The sequence below is a fragment of the Hibiscus syriacus genome, unplaced genomic scaffold (genome assembly GCF_006381635.1).
Source record: "Hibiscus syriacus cultivar Baekdansim isolate YM2019G1 unplaced genomic scaffold, ASM638163v2 tig00111128_pilon, whole genome shotgun sequence".
NCBI classification, from domain to species: domain Eukaryota; kingdom Viridiplantae; phylum Streptophyta; class Magnoliopsida; order Malvales; family Malvaceae; genus Hibiscus; species Hibiscus syriacus.
Genome location: NW_024062989.1, coordinates 118396 through 146353, shown reverse-complemented (window position 1 = coordinate 146353; position 27958 = coordinate 118396). Strand labels below are relative to the sequence as shown.

At 34.5% G+C, this 27958-nt stretch overlaps 1 protein-coding gene and 1 pseudogene across 1 annotated transcript; both read left to right on the top strand.

Moving 5' to 3' along the window:
- Positions 1 to 12: 12 nt before the first annotated feature.
- On the top strand, positions 13 to 27265 carry LOC120154328 (annotated as a pseudogene).
- On the top strand, positions 6692 to 7569 carry LOC120154362 (ethylene-responsive transcription factor ERF014-like). The gene has a single exon (XM_039166138.1). It carries the CDS (start codon positions 6781 to 6783, stop codon positions 7417 to 7419), a length of 639 nt encoding a protein of 212 aa, XP_039022069.1. The 5' UTR covers positions 6692 to 6780; the 3' UTR covers positions 7420 to 7569.
- Positions 27266 to 27958: the final 693 nt, after the last annotated feature.

The following is a 27958-nucleotide window of genomic DNA, read 5'->3' as shown; positions in this document are numbered from 1 at the left end:
TATCCAAGTTGAATGGATTATGATAGAATGTATTCTTATATTTCATCATTAAATTTTAAAAATATTACAAAATAATCATTGAATTATTTCATTATTATAAAATGAGAAAATTATGTGAAAAAAATTTAATTTAGATAGACATGTCCTGTTAATTATTAGACCGTGAATAACGTCTAACAACAGAACACTCATTTTATAACAAAATTTAAAATTCAACATATATTTTATATATTTTTTTAAAGTTTAATGAATGAAAATTTATTTTAAAATAATTTAGTGATTACCAATGAATTTTACTAAAAACTAAGTGTGATGAGATGATATGTGTGACCATTTTAGAATGTCACAACAATACTAATCTTTTTCCTGCACAACTGTTAGAATCAGAGCCCGACTCAAAAAAGTTAGCCTCGAGCAAAATCTAAAAAATAATCTCTATAAAATGAAGGTATATTATGTTATTTCAAAATTTTAATATAATATTTTATTAATAAATTATAAAAATATAATTAAACTAAATAATTTATAATATTATCAAAGATGTTATTATTTTATGAAGATGGAAGATGAACCTTACATGGGAATTCATGATACTTTTTCTACTGTGCCAAATAGAATATAAAAATATTAAGAGTAGAATATTATACTTTGTTTAATTTAAAGTTTTATGAATTTTGGGAATTATAAAAATGTATATATATATATATATATAAAGAAAAGCTTTTTAAGCTGTAAATTTACTGGAAGTAATTGGGATAACAAATATTGTACAATATAAGAGCCGTACACCACATGTCTGTACAAAAATTGTACGAACCTTTAGTCTAAGTTAAGATTCTCTTATCCACAGGAAGTTTTGAGTGAAGCATTCTTTTAAAAAAAATTACAGATTTTATTATTATTTAAATAATAAAATTGAAAAAAAAATTAAATTATTATTTTCATATAAAACATCAATATTTTTTAACATTTTTAGTAAATTGCTCAACAATAATAAAATCAGTAGAAAAAATAAAATCAGTAAAGCGCTCAATACAACAAAACCGATAAAAATAATAATATTTTTAATAAATTTTTATCAATTTTTTTATTTAAATAACAACAAAACTAATAATATCTTTTCTTAACTGTATATTAAAATTTCAACACATGATCATTTCTCTATCCACTGAAAATAGCTATGTAGTAATATCCAATCTTGGCCGGTAAAAAGTGAAAGGAATGTTATTTATATTTATTTAATCGAGGGGAAAGTGAAATTCATTTTTCTTGAAAGGACTAAAATGCCCTCTAAACCATCCTGGTTATAATTTAGTCTAATTCACTAATTCAAATCCTTTCAATCTTTTATCATTTAATCAAAAAATTTCCTCATATTTTAAATCATTTCAATAAAGTCTCTAATTCGATATTTTAGATATTACATCTTTCATGTTAATGACGTAAAAATATGTAGGAAATACCAAGTCATTTACCTTAACCAATACGTTCTCAAGGACTCTTTCGAGATAAACATGGAGCTATCGACGAGCTGAATTGTCACACTTGTTTCTTTCAAAGGCTTAACACCAAGTAAGTTGTAAATTAAAAGTGGCATAATGTTAATTGATGCATCTATATCACACATATCACATTTTATACCCACTTATCAATTTTACAAGGAATAAAAAACATATTGTGATCCTTGTACTTAGGTGGAATTTTACGTTGAATGACGACATAAACAATTTCACCTAAGTTTACATTTTCATTCCCAATAAGTTTTCTTTTGCTCATGTAAAGATCCTTAAAAAATATGGCATACCATAAAACTTTTTTGAAAACATTAAATAGGGGTATATTAATCTCTATCTTTCGAAAAACATCAAGTATCTCATTATTGTTGGCTTGTTTTTTGTGTTTAACTAGTCTCGACGGAAAAGAATGTGGAACAACATAAGGAGATGGAGTAGAATATGGTGCTGACATTTTTTCTCTTTATTTTTCTCCTGGGTTCTTAGGTCATGGCACTTACGTTTTGCCTCATATTAGGCTTTGTCTGCGACAGTAACTTCCCTAGAGACTCTAATCGCCCCACGGTTTAAACTAGTTGACTTATTGTTTGTCCAACTCTTGTAAGTGTGTTTCGGTTCGATTCTGAAACTTCTCCTGAGATATTGCTAGCCGCTCCACAATCAATTGTAATTATGACTTTGGCGGTTGGTACTACTGAGGTGGAGGTAGCCTCGGTTGATATGCTTGATTTAGTCTCAGATTCTTCCCATAGTTAAAATTTGGATTATCTCACCACCCCGAATTATAGGTATTGGTGTGAGGATTATAAGGTCTTTGAGGAGGTTCCAAAAAATTTCCCACTACATCCACATGAGAAGTAATATATTTTTTAAGCATCGGACAATAGTTCGTGCAACATTGTGTAGATTCCACATAGCCTTGTTGGTCCTGTTTTACCTGTAATGAGAAATTGAACCATATTAGTTAACATATCAATTTTATCCTCTAGAGAATAAGTACTTATCTCGTGAACCCGTCATGGGGGTTCACTAGATGAGCGAAACTGTTGAGAGTTGGCAACCATAGTAGAAATCAGATTTCTAGCTACGACGAGAGTCATGTTTACGAGAGCTCATCCACTTGTTGCACCAGTCATCTTCATCTTCATAGGAAGTAAGCATTCATAGAAGTACTAGAAAATAGTTTGTTCAGTTAAATTGTATTGCAGGCAACTAGCGTAGAGCTTTTAAACCGTTCCCAATAATCATAGAGTAACTCGTTATCTTTCTGGTGAACTCCTAAGATATTTTTCCTTAATCCACTTGCTTTTTCGTAGGATAAAACCTATCAAGAAAAAGTCAAGTCATATCAGTCCACTTAGTAACAAATTTGACGATAAATTAAATAATCAACCCTTAGCCAAATCGGTTAAAGAAAATGGGAAAGCGCGATGTTTAATTTGATCTTCAGATACTCACTGTGGTTTCATGCTGGAACAAACCATGTGACATTCGGTGAGATGCCTATGCGGATTTCCTATTGGTAATTCGTGGAAGATAGGGAGAAGATGAATTAACCCCATCTTGAGTTCGAACAGAGTTTCACTTAAAAGAAAGCGATGCATAACAGTTGTTGTATCGCTGAAGATAAGGTTAATTCTTGAATTGTTTAATCATCCAATAGAATTGGTTCTTCGTATGCAAAGTTTGTTTCGACATCAGGAGTTGTTTCTGTTGTCTCTTTTGCCAAAGTTTTTGTTTGTGTATTCTTCGAGCAAGTGCTTCGATCTCTTGTTCGCAATATACTAGTTCTCCTAGGTTTTTCCTAGTCATAAATCAAAATAAGAAACAAAATTAGTAAATTTGCCAAAGTTTCCGGCAACGGCACCAATTTGACAAGCGTCAAATTTTCCAAATAAAAATAGTTCCTAATTCTCAAATAAATAAATAAAATAGTATAGAGAAGTAGAGTCGATTCATATGGACTAAGGAAGTTAGATAATTTTGTTTCACGGATTGAATTAACTACAGAAAAATAGAAGAGAGATATTTTAAAATTAATGAAAGTAAATAAATAATAAATACTGAATAAATAATAATAAGAAAATAAATAAAGTAAATAAAGAAAAATTCAATAGAGATGATATATCCTTAGGTTTTGCTTAGTCTCAATTTCGATCGATCATCGAAATAAAATTTTCCCTTTGTGATATACGACGGTTATAGTCAACAGTGCATAACCTTGCAGCTAAATCTTCTCTCTGGTTAACCGAAATTTCCAAGTCTATCTCCGAAATCTGATCCTTGTTAGACTAGCCACATATATCACCGTTATATCCAAAATAGCTTTAAGTTTTGGAAAAGTCCGACTCGAGTTATAGTGTCTCACCAAAAATTGAACTCGATCTTAATTCCCTTTAACAGACCACCGCTAAGTTTGTTCACAGGAAGTCGAATTACGACCAACTGATCCAACTTCCAAGCTTCAAGTAAAAAATCTTCAAATCAACGTGCACGTTTTGAGTTGAAGATGTAATAACTTTTAAGGGAATGATTGATTACCACTCCCAATTTCCAGAGAATCTAAGAATACAATTGAATGTATGAAGATAAAAAATCAATCCTCTCGATTAGAGTTGAGTTTCACAAAAACCTTTGGCTACGTAGAAGTTTAGCCAAGCATGGATTGGATCATGCTTAGCATTGTGAAAAGAAAATAATGAAAGAAAATAATAACTTCAATAAATAACCAAGGAAAGTAAATTTTAATCTGAGTTTCAGCTATTGAACCTAAGGATATTTATAACTCGAGAGTTCTAAGCAAATAAATAACTAATTCCTAAATAAAATAATCTAACTAAAAATTCTAAATTAAAAAGGTTTATCACAAAAGATAAAAATAAATATTTAAGTCTTCTGGTTGGATTCTGCTTCATCTCCTGGATAACCTTGTCCCATGTAAATTCCAAATTAAATATTCAATAAAATTTTGCTTGTCTTTTATAATATGTTGATGGACCGTTGAAATCTACTAGTTTTGAGCTAATTAATTCAATGAAGCTCTTGTACAAAATAAACTTAAAATAAAAATAAATCATTAATATTCAAATGATAAATGACAGATAAATAATAATAATAATATGTAAACTCCATCGGATCACACAGTTTTCATATCTGATCTACACTCATTTTAACGTGCCCGAAAGACCCAAAAATATGCAATAGAAACTCCAAATGAGACTATTTCAAAGCCTCTCCCATCGGTTCACACTTCTATTTGCGGATTGGGCAATTGATGGAAATGATTAATCTAACAAAAAGGTACAAAATATTGAAATAGATAAGACTGACATTCCCAGTGTGCATTGTTATCCGGATTTGAATAAATGTGGTAAACATCTACTCAATTTGGTTGTGGAACAGCTGTATGATATATCCAGCTTTCAAGTCAACATCTTATCTACAAATAGCATTGCTCTGGATACGGTTGTTCTGGATCCCTTGTCAAAATTCTTTTTCTACCAAGTTTCTGAGAGAGCAGGGTATTCGAGTTTGGCCTATCGGTTCTACTTACAGTTGGCTAATGCTGAAGTGCCCCTTTTTTGCTGCTGGAGGAGATTTCATTATGTCAGTCTGACTTCCCTCCAATACCACGGAAAAGGGTTGTGGGGGTACGGAAAGGACAATGCCAGTTAAGCAACCGATGAGATTTTGGGAAGATAATGTTTCTTATATTTGATGAGACGTGAGACGTGAGACGAGCAGGAGCATGAATCTTCTTCATTATCATTGTGTTGCTGTTCAATTAACTGTGATGAACTATAAGCTTAGCTGCAGGGCTCAATCACTCTATATATTAAAATAAATGAAATTTCCTTCTCATTTCCAAGAAACCATGCCCCTGCTTCATTCCTTAATTTCTGAAAATTTTAAGATAAACAAATCACCAATGTCTGGCCTCACACATGTGAGGATATATTTAAAATATCGGGAATAGGATCTGCGTCAGCAGCTTATCGAATACAGATGGTAATAGAAATTTCAAGAAACAGACGCCTTTTAATTAAAGCATGATTTGTACGGATTGGGGACACCATTAAAATTACTAAACAAACAGTTTTATTAGCTTCCCCCACTTTGGCCTGCCTTTTATGACCGGTTGAATTTAACTTTGTAATAATCTATACCCTTTCTTGCAAAAATCATTGGCACGTTTTGCCAGAGCGATTCACTGCCCATTTGCCTGACAATGGTGCGCTGGGAAGTTTGAAAATTCGGCTCATCCCCATCCCCCCAGTGTGAAAACGAACCAATTCTATACGAATGTTCCACATGGACATGGCAGGCATTTTCCAGCCAAACACAAAAGTAAGAGAAAATCGAGTAGCTAGTTAGCAGCTTTGGTTTCGCCGTACCATAAAGAGAAACCCTTTGAACTTTGCAGGAGTGAAGAAAGTCAAGACATGAAAGCGTAAGCTGCCAAGCAAACAAAAAAAGAAAACACCGTGAGTGAAACAAACAGCTGAGAGATGTGTCCTTTTAATTTACTAGTGAGTAAAAGAGTTGTTTTCAGTTTCCAAACAAGACTGGAGGAACGCGGTTTTAGAGCAGCAAGACAGTGCAGCAACAGCTGGTTTTTGTTTTTGGTTTGGTTATTCTACGTTGGGGCCGAATGGCTGAGCTAAGCACTCGGATTTAGACTGCGCGTCTCTTGAGTGAATCACACCCCCACCCCATTAAATAATCTGCCCTACGCATCCTGCAAGTTGCCTACTAACACTTTTTTTTTTACCATAAACAACAACAATACTAAAACAAAGATGCAATATTTTAAATTAGATGATTTTGTTATAATCAACAATTAGGTTGAGTATTGGGGTTTGCAAATTGACATTTCTGCTATGTAGTTAACCACAAAATGGTTATTTATTTCCACGTGTTTGGTACAACTTATTATAAATACCAGCCATATGGAAACTGGGGTTTTACCATGGAGCAATGAAGTAATGTTTATATTTCCCTTCTTTTTTTGTTTTTAATAAAGCTAAAAATATACTGCCTGTCAGCCAGTTTCATATTCAAATGTGGACCAAGACTGATTAAGCAAGGGATCTTCCTAGCTTTAACTCAATGTCACCTCCCATCTATAAATATCAACATTTGGACCATCACTTTTGAAACAACAAGAAACCATTTAAAAAGCTACCAAAAACCATTGCCAAAGCGTTGATTGATAACTGAAGACTTATTGTTCACTGCACTGTTGTTTGTTGAAAGCTCCTTGCCAATGGTGAAAGCCGATATGAAGAAGATTCAACCAGAAGCATCAAAGCAAATGTCTTCACCACCGTCGTCATCATGCAAGAAGAAGTACAAGGGTGTGAGAATGAGGAGCTGGGGTTCTTGGGTGTCAGAGATTAGGGCTCCAAATCAGAAGACAAGAATCTGGTTAGGGTCTTATTCTACGCCAGAAGCTGCCGCAAGAGCCTATGATGCTGCACTGCTATGCCTCAAAGGTTCATCGGCAAATCTCAACTTCGCCATCACTTCTTCACATTACATCCCCGATGGTGTTTTGTCTCCCAAGTCAATACAAAGAGTGGCCGCTGCAGCTGCCAATGGTTTCGTCAACAGTGCCGCCGCCGCCGCCGCAACAATATCGCCGCCACCTTCCTCCGAATCCTCCTCTTCTTCAACCTCTTCCCCATCTATGTCTTCCTCGCCATCTGATCAAGTAGTTGATTATGATGATGATTACATGTCACTAATACAATCTCTTGTAGCGGAAGATGAGCCTATTTCTCTGATGGAACCATGGTACTCCTCCTTTAATCAGATGTTGAATGTGTCCTCGCTTGTTCCGCCCTCAACGATCAATGAATTCTACGATGAAGGCGATGATATTCGTCTGTGGAGTTTTTGCTAAGCTTGAGCATTAAACCATTCTTTTATTCTTTCCAATTATTTGATAATCTTCAGTTGTTGCTTGAAGATGCTTGCTGACAGTAACCAAAAAAATTCATATTTCACTGTATTTTCAGACGATTTTTTTTTTTAACTCTCGAAGTGGAGAGTTTCTACATTAATTTTATGTATAAATTATGCAATTTATCATATTCAAGTGAAAAAATAAATAAATATGAAGAATTATATAAACCTCAGTTAGATTGTGTTTTTTAATAAAGTTTAAAAAATCAATAAAGTATTCTAAAAATATGAACTAAATTCAAATCAAATCCAACCCAACATGAATCAAACCTAAACTAAATGTAATCTAAATCCGAACTTGACTCGAATCTCTTCGCATAAGCGTCACGATTGTTTTAATCCTTCCATTATATCTCATAATTCAGTTTTTACCACAGAATATATTCTAAAAAATTTGGAGAATCCGATCACTCATGTACCTGAGTGTCTTTTTATGACACCTCTACAGGATGTAAATCTCTCTCTACTGTTTATATTTTAATATATATATTATAAATTTATTGTGATGTATAAATAATATAATATGTCTAAACTTTAGAGGAGGGGGGGGAGGGAAAACCAAATTGCTCGGCCATGTTTCTGTGCTTGAAGTCGAACTTTGGAGCATCCTCGAAGGTCTCCAAATTGCATGGCAGCATGGCTATGAGAAAATTATGAGCGACTACGTTATTGAACTTTGTTAGTTAAATTAAGAAAAATTATTTTACAAATAGATTATATAAAATTTAATTTATATTTTAGGATAATTCTTGCTAATCGCAAAAAATATAGTAACACAATGTTGAGTCGTTTGCTTTCTCCATTTTTGTCCTCTCATTTTCTTAATTTGGTTTACATGGACCCATGGCGTCTAAGCCCAATCAAGGTCCTTGCTGTACAGTTTCTTGGACTTATTAACAACCTAACTTGGATTCCAACCTCTACTGTACTCGATTCTTACCGTGAAAAGAAAAACCCATAATAAAAGCAAAATAATGAAAGCCCAAATCAAAATTGAAGTGTTAAATAAAGAACCAGTGCGTAATATAACAAAATAGAGAAAAGCGAAAGCTAAAAATATCCAAAAATATAGTTAAAAAGGAAAGAAAAAAAACCCTTTAAACGAGCAAGCAGCTGGTGCTTGGAATAACCCATTGTATTGGTCAGTTTCTGACTCAAAGCTGAAATGAAGGATAGAAGCAAAGGCACCTGCATTGAGCTTGAGATAGGTTTATTCGTTAATTAATATACTTGTGTAACTATGAACTTTTATAGTTATTTGCAATTGCGCTATGAATGGATGAAAATATTGTAACCCTTCTAGTTATATGGTGTTGGTATGGGACAGTGGTTGAAGTTAATGAATTTATGTCAATTATACAACCTACTGAAAGAAAATAAGATCATAGCACCATGGTAATAGTCTTACTTTAGTTATGGTAGCGATGCTTTTTTACCATCTTCTTTAGTGACTGAAACGTGAATTGGGATCTTTCAGGAGCTTCAAATAGAATTTTCCCAGAATGAACATCCCGTTGTTCTGACCGTTGAAGCTCAGGTAAAAGAAGACCGCTATTTGCTCATAAATCCCTTTTGCACATTCATGGATTATAAAACTAAAATATTTCTGCTCAACCAGGCAAAATATGTTGGGAATATGGGAGGTGTTCTGAGCAAAAATTTGTTCTTGAAGGTATAATATGAAGTTCTGTACCGTTATTTGTACATCTGTGCTGAATGGATCTTAGAATTTTCTAGTTTTCTATGTGATTGCAAATGGTTATCCATGCAGAACAAGAAACAAAGTACTATGTTGTCTCTGCTCTTGCAGATACAAAAGTAGATTTGAAAGGTGCATGCTTTCTTCTCTGCTTTAATCTTCATAATCTTTTCATATAGTACATGGGAATAGTTTACTATTCTTGCATATTGTTGACGATATGGAAATTTTGGAGCTAATTTCAGATGCTAATTAGAGCTTTTTTCTTGCCTTCAAAGCTGTGTAATTTTATCTCAGAGGCTTGGTTTAGGGAAAGGTGATCTAAGAATGGCTCCAGAAGAGGCGTTGGGTGAGATACTTCAGGTGTGTGTACATATTATTTAAAACTTGTTTGTAGCAAAATTTTTGAGATTGTATTATGATTTATGAGTAAGTTTATGGATTTAGTATAGAAGTCTTTGCCAGCTTGTTTAGTGTTCTACTCAATCTTCTCTAATATTATGAGCAGATTGCTTCTAATAGCCTATTTCATTCCTAAAATGTTGTGTCATGTTTCAAGAGTGGCTTCATCCAATTTATAAGGATACAGAGTAAAAGGACAAACTACTATCCAAATGATATTTCTCTTTTTCATTAGAAAAAGCTAAGGATTAAAAAGGTTTTCCACTAATGATCATCAAATATATGATATCAAGATTGTTCATCGTTACATGTATAACAAGACTGTAATTCACTCTTTTATGCTGTTGCTTCTGTTTTGTTCTTTTAAGGTTCCACTTGGATGTGTTACTCCGATTGCAGTTGCAAATGAATCTGCAAGGTATGCATTTAAGTTTCATTTGCTTCATGCTTTAAAATATACATGCATTTTTGTGGAATGGTTCATGGACTATTCTTTTCCTAGGATCTGCCGATCTGGTAATTTTGTTGGTTGCACACAAGATGAAATGCTCTTGAAGCTTTAAGTTTTGTGTTTTTCTTTGGCTGTAATTAGTACACGATGGTTTTCTATTTGTGTAACCCCTCAGATCGATGCGGATAGACCGATCCGATCTGGAGTGTCACATTAGGGCCACCGGAGAGACCCACTGTAAAAACCTCGGAAAATTTAAATCTTTTATTAAAACATGTTACTCATAATTGCTTTTTCAACATTCAGATATAAAATAGATTTTCAGAGTCATATATAAAACAAAATACAATTACATGCCCCCTAATCACATGTACCATACTCTGCAAGCAACGCCGAAAGAACTCCCTTATTGATGTCGATATCTGTGCTGGTACAATTCTTTTAACCTGCAATAGTGAGTAATAGAGTGAGCTTCGGAAAGCTCAGTAATACAGAACTACCAGGTGATGCTATAGGACATGCAGATAAATGTAAAGCCATATAATTTCCTTATTGAGTCAGACGTATACTAGTTTGCGGAATAATCTGGGGTTCCATTAGTAGTTCATCGAGTAGAATCCATGAAGATAACAGTTCATAGGAAGCATTCATAGTATCACGTTTTCATGAGTCGAAAAGGATGTCTAGTGTGTTTCAATCAAAACCAGTGAAAATATATAAATCTTTTAAAATCATAGTGGAACCCTCCAACCAAACTCCATTATGCAGTTCCCCATAACTACATCCATAATGCTTACCCTTAGCACACAACAAAAAGGAAGCCAGTCTAAGCTAGAAATTGAAGTGTCGGCTTAATCTTTTTAGGCATGTGCGTTTAAAGTGGTTCCCGTTCTACAAATATGGCGGCTCACCTTCTAGTCACTGAGTCGTCGGTTGGTTTGATAGGTGGAAGAAGCTCCTCCAAGAGTGGAAGATCAAGCGTCGAAGGATCATCGATGGCACGACCCGCCTTGATAATTGTTGGAAGCGTTTTTTCTGGTGCTCGTGTAGGTTCTGGTTTTGTTTTGCTCCTTGCTGTTGTTCGTTTCATGGTTCTTCTTCTTTGGTGCAAGGAGTTTGAATGATCTGATTTTGTTTGTCTTTAATTTATGGGTCTATGTTATAGCCAGCTAGTTTTCACTTGTGGTTCTCTATTTTCCATATTATAAAAATAATAATAATAAACAACTTCACATCATTTCCATTATTTTATTTTTCTTTTTTCAATAAATCCAGCTGTGAATCAACAAGTAGTAATTAATATACAATTTCTTTTAAACTGGAAAGCAATGGATTCCAACTGTCTGCAATACCTTTATCCTTAAATAAAAAAATATATCTCTTATTGAGTGACCCTCAATTTGTTTAAAAAATATATCTTTAATAAAAAAAATCTAACCTCATATTGGGATGTGATAATTCTCTCATCCTTAAAAGAATTTTATCCTCAAAATTCATTTATGTCACATTATTGCAGAAATAAAACTTCCATCAGTTCTTTCATAGCTTCACATTATTTTACAAAAGTATGGATCCTCTACAAATTCCTAACCAGCTGAGTATACATTCTCATTAGAACTCTCCTTCAGTGAAAATAAATAATCAAAGCAACTTTATCCTTATGAAATCAATTCAGCCTTGGTTACGAGAATAGACTCATAAAGCAGTAGCATATCTCAATTTTATTTCCGGAGTCAGGTCAGAATTTCTCAGATGAGTAACTCTCACATGGCTCATGTGGTACTTTACAGAGTTTAGACAAACGTTACTGGCATTCCTTTATGCAAAGGTAGAGCCTTAACAGATAAAAAATTTGGTTTGCTCGTTACAGATAGGGACTAGACCTTGGAGTTCCAGCTCAGAGAGATAAGATTGTAGTCTAGGGACATATACTGATCAGACATCTTTTGACATTCGACCGACCGGTCTATCATAAAAATTTTGACTCAAACCAAAGCTTTGATACCACTAAATGTACCCCCTCATATCGATACGGATAGACTGATCCGATCTGGAGTGTCACATTAGGGTCATCGGAGCGACCCACTATAAAAACCTCGAAAAATTTAAACCTTTTATTAAAACATGTTACTCATAATTGTTTTTTCAACCTTCAGATATAAAATAGATTTTCATACTCATATATAAAACAAAATACAATTATATGCCCCCTAATCACATGTACCATACTCTACAAGCAACGCCAAAAGAACTCCCTTATTGATGTCAATAGCTGCACTGGTACAATTCTTTTAACATGCAATGGTGAGTAATAGAGTGAGCTTCGGAAAGCTCAGTAATACATAACTATCAGGTGATGCTATAGGACATGCAAATAAATGTAAAGCCATATAATTTCCTTATTGAATCAGACGTATACCAGTTTGCGGAATAATCTGGGGTTCCATTAGTAGTTCATCGAGTAGAATCCATGAAGATAACATTTCATAGGAAGCATTCATAGTATCACGTTTTCATGAGTCGAAAAGGATGTCTAGTGTTCCAATTAAAACCAGTGAAAAGATATAAATATTTTAAAACCATAGTGGAACCCCTCCAACCAAACTCCATTATGCAGTTCCTAGAACTACATCTGTAGGGCTTACCCTTAGCACACAATAAAAAGAAAGCCAACCTAAGGATATATCTTGGGGTCTATGGGCCTACCCAAGTATATCCTTAGATCCGTAGGGTTACCTTCAGCACACAGCGAAGGGAACCAACCTAAGGATATGCCTTGGGGCATATAGCCTACCAAAGGGTATCCTTAGATCTGTAGGGTTACCTTAAGCACATAACAAAAGGGAACCAACCTAAAGATATGCCTTGGGGCGAATATGCCTACCTAAGGGTATCCTTAGATCCGTAGGGTTACCTTAAGCACACAGTAAAAAAGAGAACCAACCTAAAAATATGAATTGGGGCCAATATGCCTACCCAAGGATATCCTTAAGTCCGTAAGGTCTTACCAGCTGGATCAGAGCTGTGTAACCCATACTTCAGAATCCTATCCATATAAAAATCCAGTAGAAATCAGTTTAGTTGTAAATCATAATACCTGGATCGTGATCCAGTAATATGTCATATTTGTGATCATGAAATAAATTGTATATCAAATTTCCACTTGTACACCATAAGTAGTCAAATGATTAACCCAAGGGAGTACCTTGGGCCTGAAAGCCTACCCAAGGATCTCCTTAGGTCCGTAAGAAATTTCCAACTTGATCAGAGCTGTACCTCCAATCTACCCATATAATATCCCAATAAAGCAGTTCGAGTAAAACCAGTGAAACATAAAACCATAGTTCATAAACCAATAGTTTTCGTGATTCCATAAATCAGGAACAATTCATATTTCTCGATAAAAACCATAATTGTTTATCATATACCATGTTGTCATGGTTCATAATCTAGTAAATTAATACTTGCGTTAAACTTATTTTGAAACATATAAAACCGTCATGTAGTACATATGGAACACACTAGAGGATCCAAGTATTTCAGAGGCATTTTGTAGTTATCAGTAAGGATAACATGAAACTCGTGCAATTTGATCGGATTCCAAGAACAAGGTTCTATTGGGGAGAATCGATTACTAACCGATCTAAACAGACATTTAAGGTTGATACTTTAGAATTACACTATGATTCATTTGTATCCGGAAAACGTTCAAGAATAACCGGAGAGATTTGAGCTAATAAAAGAAAAACGGAGATTCTAAACATTTACAATTCATGTTGATCGATCTGTTTATTGAACTATTCGAGCTGAACAACTCTCAGAACTAATGCATGTTGACCCGTCAATTCGTTGCATTTCCAAGGTATTCACTCTTTAATACGAACAATTCTTATCCATAAATCATCTTTGTAATCATTGCTGAATAGTTCTTCCAATGGTCTTTATTTCATTTTCACGTTTCAACGATATCAGGAATTACTGACGTACTTGATTCATATTACCCATAAGGTCAATTCTTCATGTAAGTTTAACAGTGTTTCCAAACTCATCCAATCACCTATTTAATCCTCAGTCATTGAGGTTACCCAGTTTGTTTAACAATCAAGTCTATCCCGGTTACTTCAGAGCTTTTCAGATTAATTCAAACATTTTTGAATTTCAACTACATTTTGTACTTCCTTTTAGTTTAATTTAGTCATATAATAAAGTCCTTTTGGTATTCGTGGTTGATTTGTCTCACAAATATCCACTTCTTAGTACCGAATGCGCTCTAAAGTTTAGTTAAGCCAAGTACTTCCAGAATTATCATTAATCCAAACTTGAGAAGACGAACACGCATCCAAGTGACATTGATGATATTCAGGTATTGGCATAACATTAGGGTTGATATACTAACTTAAATTGTTTTTCATTACTTTTTAAGGTAGTACAACACTTATGCTTATTTGAATTCCTTAATTAACCCAAGATATTTACTTAGTCTAGGCCATAAGGGCATTTTAGTCATTTTGGTGTTCAATATTTTCCATTTATTTCAAAGATTGAGGGTATCCATTAATTCATAGGCTTGTGATATTCTTGAGTCATTTCCATTACAATAGTATTTTGATCATTTTACAGATCCAACGTATTTTAATCAGTTCCTTCCGTCCGATCTTATTATTTAATTCAGACTTATCATCTATTTCATTTCCTTTATCACTAATCACATAACTGGTTATTTTCTCATTCAACGTCAACTTGGACTATTTTTTACCTCTCAAGGGCATTTTCATAATTTCGTAACCAGATAATTTCGGTATTAACTCTTAATGAAAATAATTATAATTTAGAGATCCTATGGTTAATTGCTTTCTTGAACATTCTTTGATATTGAAATGAATCCTTAACAGACTTCTAGTATCTTGCACAAATCCTCATGGGGTTAAAAACCAGTTATCCAAATTTTCTAATCAAAACTAGCATTTCTTATACACATCTGTAGTTTTATCAGATCAATATGTATTTTCAGAGTTATTAACCAACTTCCAGGGATAATTCTTTTCATTTTACAATATAAGGGTATTTTCGTAATTTTACCCTACCAGAGTATTCTCATAATTTCTCATCCAAGTACCTTTAACATTTAACCTTTGATGAAATAAATTATGTTACATATCCAGGCTAATTCCTTTATCACTAATCACATAACTTATAAATTTAATTCTAACAATCCTTCAATTTCTTATATCAGTCATTCGAGCCGTATTCAGTTACCAAACTTTTACCGCATTCATATCGAGTGTATGAATTAATTAAATACCCAAATGAGACCAAACATATTCATTCATGCATTTACCAATACCAACATATTCCATAAAGTATAAAGAGGTAGTAAAATATTACCTCGATTTCCATGCCATATTGATCGACCATTAAATTCCATTTGAACACTCTCGATCTTTAATTCAACTTCCTATAATTCCTCAAATACATAACAATATAAATTTCATCAAAAACGGAGCTTAATTCCAAAAAACGGATCGAATCGGGTGATAAATCATTGAAAAACAGCTTACCGGGTTCGAATTTAGTGAAACGGACTTCGGAATTAGATTCAGAACGTCAACAAAACCCAAAATATTACTCTTGAATTCCAGCTCACCAACTTGATTTGTAGCTTCAAATCTTTTTCTAACGAACACGTACAATCTATCGTGCAACTACGTCTTCTAATAATTTTCCTCGCCATAAAAATAACTTGTTAGAATCTAATTAATAATCTGGGGACCCAATTGTTAACACTAAAAACTTTAGGAGCCAATATAATTTTTAATTACTAAAATTAGGGACTAAATCGATCTTAATAAAACTATTATCACTACAGCAAAAGTGGCTTATTGCGGCATTTTTTTTTACTTCTAACGGCGTTTTTAAACGCCGCTAAAAACACATACGGCGTAAAAAAAACGCCGCTAAAAATAGCGCCGCTAAAGTTTGCGGCGTTTTTCAACAAAAAACGCCGCAATAGGTTACAACATATAGCGACGATTGTTCAACAAACGCCGCAAAAGGTATTGATATTTAGCGGCGTTTATCATTAAAACGCCGCAATAGTCGTTGATGTTTAGCGGCGTTTTCTACAAAAACGCCGCAGTAGATTTTTATTTTTACCGGCATTTTCTTACAAACGCCGCAGAATATGTATTGAGATTTTGCGGCGTTTTTATCAAAAACGCCGCTAACTGTATGGTATATTGCAGCATTTTTGTTACAAACGCCGCTAAATAACACAGAATTTAACAATTCTAAAAATTATACTTAATACCCCAAATCTGTTTTTTCAACCTGTTCCATTATCTAACAAACAAAACAGCAATAACATCAAATCCAATATAATAAATAAAAGTTTTCATTAACGTAATATAGGTTAAGTTAAACACGGTTCAGTAACATTAACATAATGCTCATAACATAAATGAGGCTACGATGGTGGATTCTGAGGTTGCGTTTTTTGTATCATCAGCATCATATCATTGAGTCGTTTTTCAAATTCTTTACATCTCTGCTGATATATTACTTCTCTCTGTTCTGCCACTGCCTCTCTCTGTGCTGCCGCTGCTTCTCTCTCTGCTTCCGCTGCTGCTCTAGCTGCTTCCGCTGCTGCTCTCTCTGTTTCCCTTGCTTCATTTTCCGCTTTCAAGTTAGCCATTTGTTGATCCATCTCAGCCAACTTTTCTTTTAAACGACCAACTTCTAATTGGGAAGATCGAGACTGTGATGACATGTACTGTGATGAACTGGATCCAAAATATTTGGTGGGAGTAACGAATGATCCTTGACAGCGCACCCGACCATATCTTTCAGGACCCAAAACGTCATTAATAGCTTGGTTTTCAATGTCATCATCATTAACAATACCTTGACTCGAAGCAGTAGCATGATACTCTGCCCTTTTCTCCCTCAATTTTTCCTAATAATAAAGTGAATAATTAATTAAAATAAAAAATGTCATGGTACAAATATAAATAAAGTCAGGTAAATTTAAAACATCTACCCAATAAACGTACCATAATTTCTGCAGCGTCAGCAGTCATAGGAGTGCCATCCTTCTTCGTATGTGTCATGTCGAAGAGTTGGATTCGACCAACTTTAGAACCGGATGTATTTTCCTACAATGTACCATAATGTAATTACTATGAGTTAGTATGTACATGGAATACAAAAAAACTATTTCAATAATCTATAATACCTCCTCATGAGCTATACAAGCAAAGCTCTTCGATCCAGCCGTGTGCGTAAACTTTTGTTGTTGCCTACTAGCAACACCAACATGCTCTCGGTCCTACAATGTCAAACAACCACTTATAATGATGATTTAAATTTTGTTACAAGTATTTATGAAAAATACATCATACCTGTCCTTTTTGAGAACTCCAAAATCTGACTGCATCTTCCCATTGGTACCTGAGCATTCCTGGTGGGACTGTTTGCAACTTCTCTTCAAGGCTGAGATCATTCTTGAAGTATTTCTTCTTTAAGGAGCTCTTGTGATCCCTCCATCTCTTCCCTAACGCTTGCTTCACATAATCGTCAGAGACCTCTAAAACAAATTTCTCCTATACAGCAAATAAGTGTGCACCGTAAGTATAAATTAGTATTGAATTTATATAGAGTATCTATTATAATGACATTATTACCTTAACAAAATCCAACGCTTGATTTTTGTTACTATTAGGCATTTTGCACCATGACTCATAATTGATCGGTAACAGATTCGCATTACGTCCAACTATGCCTAAGTAACCTGCTAGAAGACGTGATTCTGGGCCAATAGGTTGACCGGCATCGTTTCTTGAAACTTTGACACGATGCCCAGGAGGAAGTTGGTATAATTCCTTTAAAGTTGTACGTCCTCGAGTCTTGCGCGTTCCAGCATTTTCAACTATATAAGAAATTATTAAATGTCAGTTTTGAAAATGAACAAAGTAGTAAATAAAGTTTCGAAGATTACCTTGAATTTCTACTTCTTCAACAGTTTCAGGAACTTCGGAAGACTCAGGGGGGCATTTGTTTCCTCGTTATTTCTTTCTACATGGTCTTCAGAAGCTCGAACAACCCGCAAATCAGATATTTTTCTCTTTTGGCATTATATCTGTAATAAACAAACATGAGTAATAAAAAACGATTTAATTAATGAATACATTGAAAGACAACATATTAAGGGTTATAACATTATAAATAAATAAATGAAGATATAAAATCGTACAACAGTCTTATGTAATGTCAGTTGTCATAAATATCTTCATCAACGTCCTCCCGAACCCATTGAAATTGTGTTGTATTACTGATAGTTTCATCTAAGTTTTGTGGTAGTAGAGGTAAACACTCTGATCTTGTTTCAATGTCATCTCTACTTCCATCCCCGATGTCTATCAAGTCTCTGGGAGTATTTCGAAGCACAACATACCAACCGTCATCCATTGGATCGTGACAATAAAATACTTGTTTCACTTGAGAGGAAAATACATATGGTTCATCCATCAAACGTTGACCCGTGTGAATTAATCGAGAGAAATTCACCATTGAAAACCCGAATTTATCTCTTTTTATACATCTGTTTACATCAACCCAGTCACACCGAAACAACACAACCTTTCGTTTTCCATAATAATCTAACTCAATAATGTCCGTAATATTTCCATAATAATCGACCTCTCCATCCTGCGAATTATTGTCCCTTACAGTAGCATAACTTGTAGTTGATGAAGTAACTACGAGTCCACAATTTTGTGTCCTCCTTAATCTTTCACGAGATTTTGTGTGAAACCTGAACCCATTAATGAGGAAGGCATTATATCTTTTAACTATTCTATTCGGACCTTGAGAAAGCCATTTAACTTCTTCACTAACTTCTCTCCCACTCCAAACCTATTACACATGAATGGTGAATTAATTTGCATTGATGTCGATATAAAAAGCAAGACATATATTATTTATAAGTGTTCCGTAAGATTTAGTTGCTTACCGTCTGGCCTAACCATTCATGAAAAGTTTCTGTGAATAACTTATGTAGCTCTCGCTGATTTAATCTTCGGGAGCATGCTCGAGATCTCAATACTTCTTTAAACTCACTATAAAGAATATTATGTCGTTAAAAATTGATAAATATAAAAGATAAAGAGATTTCATTAGCATTGGGTCCGAAAGACTTACGTGCGAAAGTGATCTATTGAATTGTGATGGAAAAGAACATATCGGTGTGCTTGTACCCAAGACGTGTCATCTAAATGTGCAATTTCAACTTTCCCTAATGGTTGACCATAACTTCCAAACAAATAATGTTGAGTTAAGTCATCAGTACTTAACTCATCATTTCGATTTGGTCTATTCCATCTTGTTTCAACATGTTCCAAATATTTAGAGCAAAATGTCATACATTCCTCTGCCAAATACCCTTCAGCAATTGATCCTTCCGGATAACGCTTATTACGACAATAAGACTTCAACTTGCCCAAGAACCTATACAGAAAACAACATACTACGTAAATACATTTTATTCAAATGTATAATCATAGTAATTTGAAACGTGTAATTCAATTAACACCTCTCTATAGGGTACATCCATCGATAGAAAACGGGACCACCAACCCTTGCTTCGTGAGGAAGATATCGCAGAATCTTGATCGGTTTCTTTCTTGATCGTGCTTGAGCTTCATCCTCAGTAACATTTTCTGCCTCTCTAGTAATCCATCGAGATTTTCCGCATACATGACAAGACTCCTGATTTTTTTGATCACCCCAATATAACATACAATCATTCGGACAACTATGAATTTTGTCATATCCAAGACCCAAATCTTTGATCATTTTCTTCATATCTTTGCATGATTGAGGGATTTTTGCAAAAGGAAACACTTCTCCTAGTAACTCCAACAATTGCGTAAAGGAGTTACCAGTCCACCCTCCCAGGCATTTTAAGTGGAAAAGACGAATGCAGAAAGAAAGCCTTGAAAACTTTGATCCCTCATAAAGTTGTTCATTCATTTCATTCAGCAACTTGTAAAACTTTTCCGCTTCTCCATTTGGCTCTTCATCACATCCACTTCTTCCAATCTCAGTGAAATCATTAACATCATCCTGACAATAATTTTCTGTATCATACGACTGATGATTGTGCATATTAAATGCATCTCGTAACATCCCTTCCATGTCATCTTCTCTAAAAGTTGGATGGGGAGAAGGAGCACGATAAGTCGAGTAACTCGTGGAAGCAGATCTATCTGATACAATCTCTCCATGAAAGATCCATTTTCTATACCCCCGAACAAATCCAAAAATTACTAGATGCTCGTACACAACTTCACGAATGTGCCAATTAATGTTCACACAATTCTTACAAGGGCAAAGAATCATATTTTCTTGGCTTGCATTCAGAAAAGCTAAATTTAGAAAGTTTTCGACTCCATTTCGATATTCGACGCTTACCCTTGAGAAATCCATCCAACTCTTATCCATTTCGTATTTCTGGAGTTTCAATTTCAAATGTTAATTGCTAATAATATAGATAAAATTAGAACCTAAACAGAAGCATTAAATTATCATATTTAGTGCATAATAATATTTGCATAGTATAAAACTAATCACTCATAAATTATACAACTTTTAAATTGATAAAATTGTATGGGAGCAAATGTATCTCAGTTAATTTATAAAAATTATAACGAGAATTATATACAACTGCATACTATATAACTAAATACTTACACATGTTTCATCGAAATGTAGCATTTACATCTAAACAGACTCATGTTTCATTGTTACAGAGAGAGGCATTAAGAACTTAGAACGAAATATAAACCCTTCCCACAACCGTGTTAAGATCTATAAAACTTTTTACTTACATTTTGAGCAAACAAAGCTTATCATGCAACCAAAAAGGGCCATTTCTCTCAAATAGATGATCAACTTAAAGACAATAACTTAAAGCTACCTAATATCAAATAACCCTAATTTGTAGTTTTATCATCTCTACATAAATGTTATTTTATTCGAAAAAAGTAAAAAGTTTCTAAAACCCAATATTTGCAGTGAGATTGATCATTAAAGTTCAAACAAACATAAATGATAAAAAGGGAAGAATCTCTCAAATAGATGATCAAATTTCTAAACTCGTCACCAACAGTTACTAAGAGCAAAAAAGTCCAGCAGTTACTAATTTGCATGGCATGGCTGCATGATCAAGTTTCTAAAACCCAATATTTGCAGTAAAGATGTAAAACCCAAATCTCTATTCAAAATTTGCATGGCATGGCTGCCATTCTCATCTCATCTCATTTCATGCTAGTTACTAATTTCTCATCTCATTTGAATTTCTAGTAAAGATGTAAAACCACTTTGCTGAAATACCTCAAGATTGCATTCAATTCAACAATCTCCAAATTTTAAGCAGAAACTGTCTAGCATCAATAATCACAATGTTATGTATGATTAAATGACACCCCGAGATGAAATCGTTGAACTCTTTAACACCCCGACCCTCTCTTAACCAATGCTCCATGACCTCTGATATTCCAGTCCAAACAAATCATTTTACAAAACTCAACGCATCATAACGAGAGTTTACTTTGAATCTAGCAAAAACCGAAACCTCTCTTAACCAAACTACACTCAATGAAGTTACCCGACATGGATTTGGACTAAATTACTCAACAAAGCTTGCCAAGAGTTCCTAAACTATGGAAATAAATGCAAGAAAAGAGACCATTTATGTATAATTTACTTCAACTCATGATGAATGTCATTACCACAAGACAAACAAGTATGGATGCGAATGTATCATACAAGCTCAAAATGTCAGCAGGTTATTCAACCTGAAGCAAATACTTCGAGTTAGCAAATCACTTCAATATCATAACTAAAATTCTTGCATACCAAATCATACATACATTGGTCATGTACTTCAATTAAAACCAGATTCTAATCATTAGCATGTTTAAACCAGCTTTTTCATCAATGAAGCTAATGTCATGTGCAATACAGAGCTCATAAGCACAAAAGCACTTAAAAACATTAGAGAAATGCAGACAGTGGAAGTACATATGTGCACTACAGCAAAACTCATAAGCACAAAAGCACTTAAAAACATTAGTTTGCTGCTGAATTAGATCGTGTAAAGAGTTGTGATCTTGTGGAAGTTAAAGATTCTAGTAGTGTTAATAAAACCTATGACCTATGGCATATGAGGCTTGGCCATCATGGTCAGTTGGTTCTTGTACAAGCTTGTGAACAAGTTGGATTGTTATTTCCTTCTCAAAGCAATAGAATTGATAGAACATTTTGTATAGCTTGTAGAATGGGTAAAGGCCATAAAATGCATTTCAAAAACTCCACAATAGTATATGATAAGCCTTTTCAACTTGTGTTAACTAATGTGTGGGGACCTTCACATATAGCATCGAATGGTTTTCAGTATTATGTCATTTTTCGATGCATGTACTAGGCATTGTTGGTTCTATTTACTTAAGACTAAGTATCAAGTTCTCCAAACTTTTCAAATATTTTATAGTATGGTGAAAACACAATTTGATAAAACATGGAGACAGTGGAAGTACATATGTGCAATACAGAGCTCATAAGCACAAAAGCACTTAAAAACATTAGAGAAATGCAGATTTATTTCATCAGAACCCTATTTAATGCTAGCATAACCAGGCAGAAGTGATAAACTTACTTCATCAAACATTTATCGAACACCTTTTTTGATATTCCGTTAAATTTCTTCGAAATTTCTTGGATTTGATTTCCTAATTCATATTCAATAACTGTCTTAAACAACATTCCCTTAATTACGAAACATCATTCGTGTTCAGTAAAAAACATTTCGTGTTCAGTAAAAAACTAATTGCTCGTTAAGTTTGTTAAATTAACTCCACTCGAGCATGAGGAAACAAATCCAACCAGGAAAAGAAACTAGAACCCTATGAAGCTTCGAATAGACTAAGAGAACAAAAATTGAACAGAGTTTACTAACCTTTGAACAGAACTAAGATCTGAAGGCCTGCCAAAAATTGAGTCACCAATGAGCTTTGCCAAATCTGGATTCCCTCGTTGAAAACTTTCGTTGGAGGTTTAACGATAAGAACCCTATCTGAAATTTGAGGAGGAATAAACTGCAATGGTTGGTCTTCTCCAACCGCAAACAAATGCCTGTAACTCAGTTTCCCTGACCCAGCACCGACTTCCAAAGAACGAGAATCAAAATGGGAAAAGGAAATCTAGAAAGAAAAATAAACAAGTGATAGATCAACTAACCGTTTGTTCACAAAATTATAAATTCGTAATGAATAGATATGGAGAATCAAAATGAAGAGAAGCTGTTGTATATACTAATCGTTTGTTCTCGCACTGCTAATTCGAGGAAGAAGATTTGGGGATAAAACAAATAAGGGGTTCGGGCTGAGCAATTAGGGATATCTGATAAATTAAAGGACAATTGTGGCGTTTATATTAAAAACGCCGCAAAATAACTACTCTATTGCTGCGTTTTTTACTAAAACGCCACTAAGGAACTATTCTATTGCGGCGTTTTAGGAACAAACGCCACTATATTTGTAATATATTGCGGCGTTTTTTGTCAAAACGCCGCCAATTTACCGATCTATTGCGGCGTTTTGACTCAATCGCCGCAAAATTTATACTCTATTGTGGCGTTTGTGGTAAAAACGCTACCAGTTTACCACTATATTGCGGCGTTTTGGCTAAATCGCCGCAAAATTTATAATCTATTGAAGCGTTTGTGATATAAACGCCGCTAATTTATCACCCTATTGCGGCGTTTTTAGAAAAACGCCGCAATATGTCAATTATATTGCAGCGTTTTTACTAAAAACGCCGCTAAAGTATCAATTAGTGGCGCTACGATTGTAAACGCTGCTATATGTTTAACTTTTGTGGCATTTTCTCTCCAAACGCCGCTAAAAACGACGCTACATATCAGTTTTGTTGTAGTGTATGCTATAATCATTACAATATGAAAGCTAAGAGACAAGATTGAGCTTTTAACACTTGGATGTCTTACCTTGTAATTTCCCCTTTTTTACTTTATCAACTAAAACCCACGTGATCCTTACCCATATTATATTTCAATTAACTTTTTTTAAAAGTACTCTTCGTCCAGTGCTTATTCTCATGCGATGGTAGACCCCATCTCAGTCGTTTCTAAAGGCCAATTTCGATACCCGTTTTGTTCCTCAGCGTTTATGGCGGAAGGTAGAGCGGTCGTTGATGTTGTTATCATTGCTGCAGAGCTGGAAATTGAAGAGTCGGCTTAATCTTTTTAGGCATGTGCGTTTAAAGTGGTTCCCCGTTATGCAAATATGGCGGCTCACCTTCTAGTCGCTGAGTCATCGATTGGTTCGATGGGTGGAAGAAGCTCCTCCAAGAGTGGAAGATCAAGCGTCGAAGGATCATCGATGGCTCGACCCGCCTTGATAATTGTTGGAAGCGTTTGTTCTGGTGCTCGTGTAGGTTCTGGTTTTGTTTTGCTCCTTGCTGTTATTCGTTTCATGGTTCTTCTTCTTTGGTGCAAGGAGTTTGAATGACCGACAGTCTGGTTTTGCTTGTCTTTAATTTTTGGGTATGTGTTATAGCCAGCTAGTTTCCACTTGTGGTTCTCTATTTTCCATATTATAAAAATAATAATAATAATCAACTTCACATCATTTCCATTATTTTATTTTTCTTTTGTCAACAAATTCAACTGACAAGCAGGAATTAATATACAATTTCTTCTAAACGGAAAGATAATGGATTCTAACTTTGTCTGCAATACCATTATCCTTAAATAAAAAATATATCTCTTATTGAGTGGCCCTCAATTTGTTTAAAAAAATATATCCTTAATAAAAAAAATCTAACCCCATATTGGGGTGTGGCAATTTGTAGAGGCCCAAATTATCCATTTATTTACATGTGATCTTGTGTAATCAGATTTCATCCGCAAAGAACCTCAAGTCAAGGATACACATGAGTAGATGTTTTTGTGACATTTCATGAAAATATTTTAACTTATTTCTCATGTTATCAAGAACCTCACCTCATTGATGCTACCTTTGTGTTTGAAAATGTTTCTGAATGAGTTGCCTGGATTAGTTTTCTTTCCTTCATTATTGATGTATGAACATCTTTCGGTAAATTGAAAAAGTTTCGTTTCTAACTTCTCCTTTTCTTTATTCCATTCATGGGTGCATGAAGAGGTTGAGCCTATGTGAAAAAAAAATAATGTATGTTTACTGCGTACATTTCTGCATTTGGAGATGTATCTAGTGCTAATGACCATTTGGCTAAAATTCTAGTATGATTTCTCTACTTCTTACATGCAAGTGCTATCCCACCCACCTCTCTCTTAACTATCTTTTATACTTTATGTTCAATATATGGAGATTTACTTCCTTTTCTGGTTGGTTTTATTTAGAGTTGGTCTAGCTTTAATTTTCAGTTTTGTCGTTTTTTGAAGACATGTCTCACTGTTGTTGGATCAACGATTCAAAACTCCAAAGTGTTGCTTCTTTCACCAACCCGCCAATGACATGTCAATCTGTAAGTCTGAGAAAAGAATAAACATGTTCTCATCCTCTTTTTAATTAACTCTTAATGCTTTATCTTGTTACCTACTATATAATTGGCGGTCGTAGGAGATTATTTCAAGGGGTGGTTGTTTTTTTGGAATGAAGATAGGCGTTCTAGATTTTTCTAAACCTAATTGGCTTTATATATCTGAAACATAAGCGTGTATGACATTGTTATTCTTTATCGAGTTATGGACTTGGTAATGCAAATTTTAGAAAATGCGTAAAAACTTAAATTCAATTTAAAACTTGCTGCTTCCTTTTCCGTCTGTACTTGGCACTTACTGGTTACGAGTGTGAATGCCATATGTTTGCATGGTGTATACAATTTAGTCTTTGAGGTCTACAAAATCCTGTGATAGAAAAAGTGGACCGACTTCCTAGGATGCAGTTTCATGTAATTGGAAATCAGGGAGGAACTTAGTTAGTCGATACGACTCTTTAGCCCTTTTTTCAGATCTTCTTTATTTTGGTGCCTGATCGGAGTAATTCCTAACTGATTTATTCCCAGCTCTGAATGTCCAAGGTCATGACAAGTTTCTTAAATCGATTGGGAGAAACCCATCATACATTGAGCTGGAGGTGATTTGAATTTTCTTAATCTGTCCCGTTTCACCGGTAATGAATTTTCGGATTAGCTGATCTAATATTAGTTTATCATTGGTCTGCTAACCCTCCTGTAGGGAAAGATCAGCCACCCGATCTAGCTGCTTATGTTCCATCAGATTCCCCAGTTTTGTTAGATCTTCTGGAAAAAGACCTTCACAAGATTCTACTGGGAGAAGTGTTGGTGCTGCTACTAAAACTGCAGCATTGACTGGTAATTTATCTAAAAGAATTGTCATTTGCAACTTCATTACTTGTGCAGGATCTGCAGGTTACAATTTCTAAATTTTGTCCCTATTCTGACTTTCTCAAAAAAGTAAAAGTCCGTTGCTTCATTTTAATTTTATCGAATTAGTAACTGCTGTTTCCAGAATTCAACATTCTTGAATCTTGTTTTGGGTTCTACGGATTAGCCTAATATTCATATAGGCAAAATGAATAATAGCTGTAGCTGCGATACTGATCACGGGAATGTGTATGTTTCTGTGTGGCTACTTGGGCATAAAGGTGCCAAATTTAGTGGTTGTCTACTTAGGATGCTCTAGAACCTAGTTGTAGTTGTAGCTGTAGAGGAGGAGATAAAGAATTTTGTTTGCTTTTAATTGAGTTGATTTAATGTCGTAATGGCAAAGGGGTGGAGCTGATGTCCGGTTATGAATCCATTTCTTGCGGAGGGGAAACACTGGTGGTCATTTTCGTGGAGGAAATGAAAATTTTGTTATTTTTCTTGTAACTTAGAGAAGAACTGTAATGCTAATTTTTTGACAGGCTGACAACTGAATTTGCATCTCTGTCATTTATCATTGAGTAATTTAGTATTTAATTTGTCCAAATAATATAAACCCTTTCTCTGCACTTTGATGTAGCAAAAGCTGTTAAGCCATCTGGTAAATCACAAATTGTTAAGGAGAAGTCAGTTGAAAGTGCGCGGCCATCTATTCCTGCTGCAGATACTGAGAAATTTGTAGAAGAGCTTCTGGATAGAGCATCTGCCTTGCTGCTTTCAGAAGCAAGCTAAATATTGTACTCTTGGTAAATATCATGGATTTTTTGTACTAACTAAACGAATACAGATTTCGGAGGATTCCATTAAGCAACATTGTGGACAGCTTGGAGCTGAGGTAGCAAACAATGTTAAAAAATGTCTTAGAGAAGACCTAAAGAACCTCGCTCTAAGTATGATATGGAAAATTAGCAAGTATTTGGAGTCAGCATTGCCAAAACAAATGCCAACACATTTGCTTTCCCGTCCATTCATTTTCGAATAAAACGAAAAAGAAAGTTAGTAATTTTTTTAATCTTACTCTTAATCGAAATGGTGACTCTCCCCTTGCAGACAATATTCAAGAACACAGCATATACAGAAGGGTTTTAAGCTGGCACCCGGTGTCAACCGAAGGTCTTTGAATTCCTTTTAACTCTGTTGTACCATTTTGCTTACCGGAAACAAAATTCAGAGGGAGAAATGTAGTTTTCATATCGGCTCATGACTTGGATTTTACAGACATTTGATGGTAACTATATAAGTCCACATGTTTCTGAATCAGATAAGAATGTCGATTCCATTTTCTTTAACATATCCAGCTGCGAGTTTGCAATATCAATTTTGATCTTAGCCAATGTGTCCTTAACTTCTTCCTGCATATCCTTTTGCTCTTTCTCAATGCGAGCCCACATTTCTTCATCCTCTTACTCACTTTCCTGGTTTTGT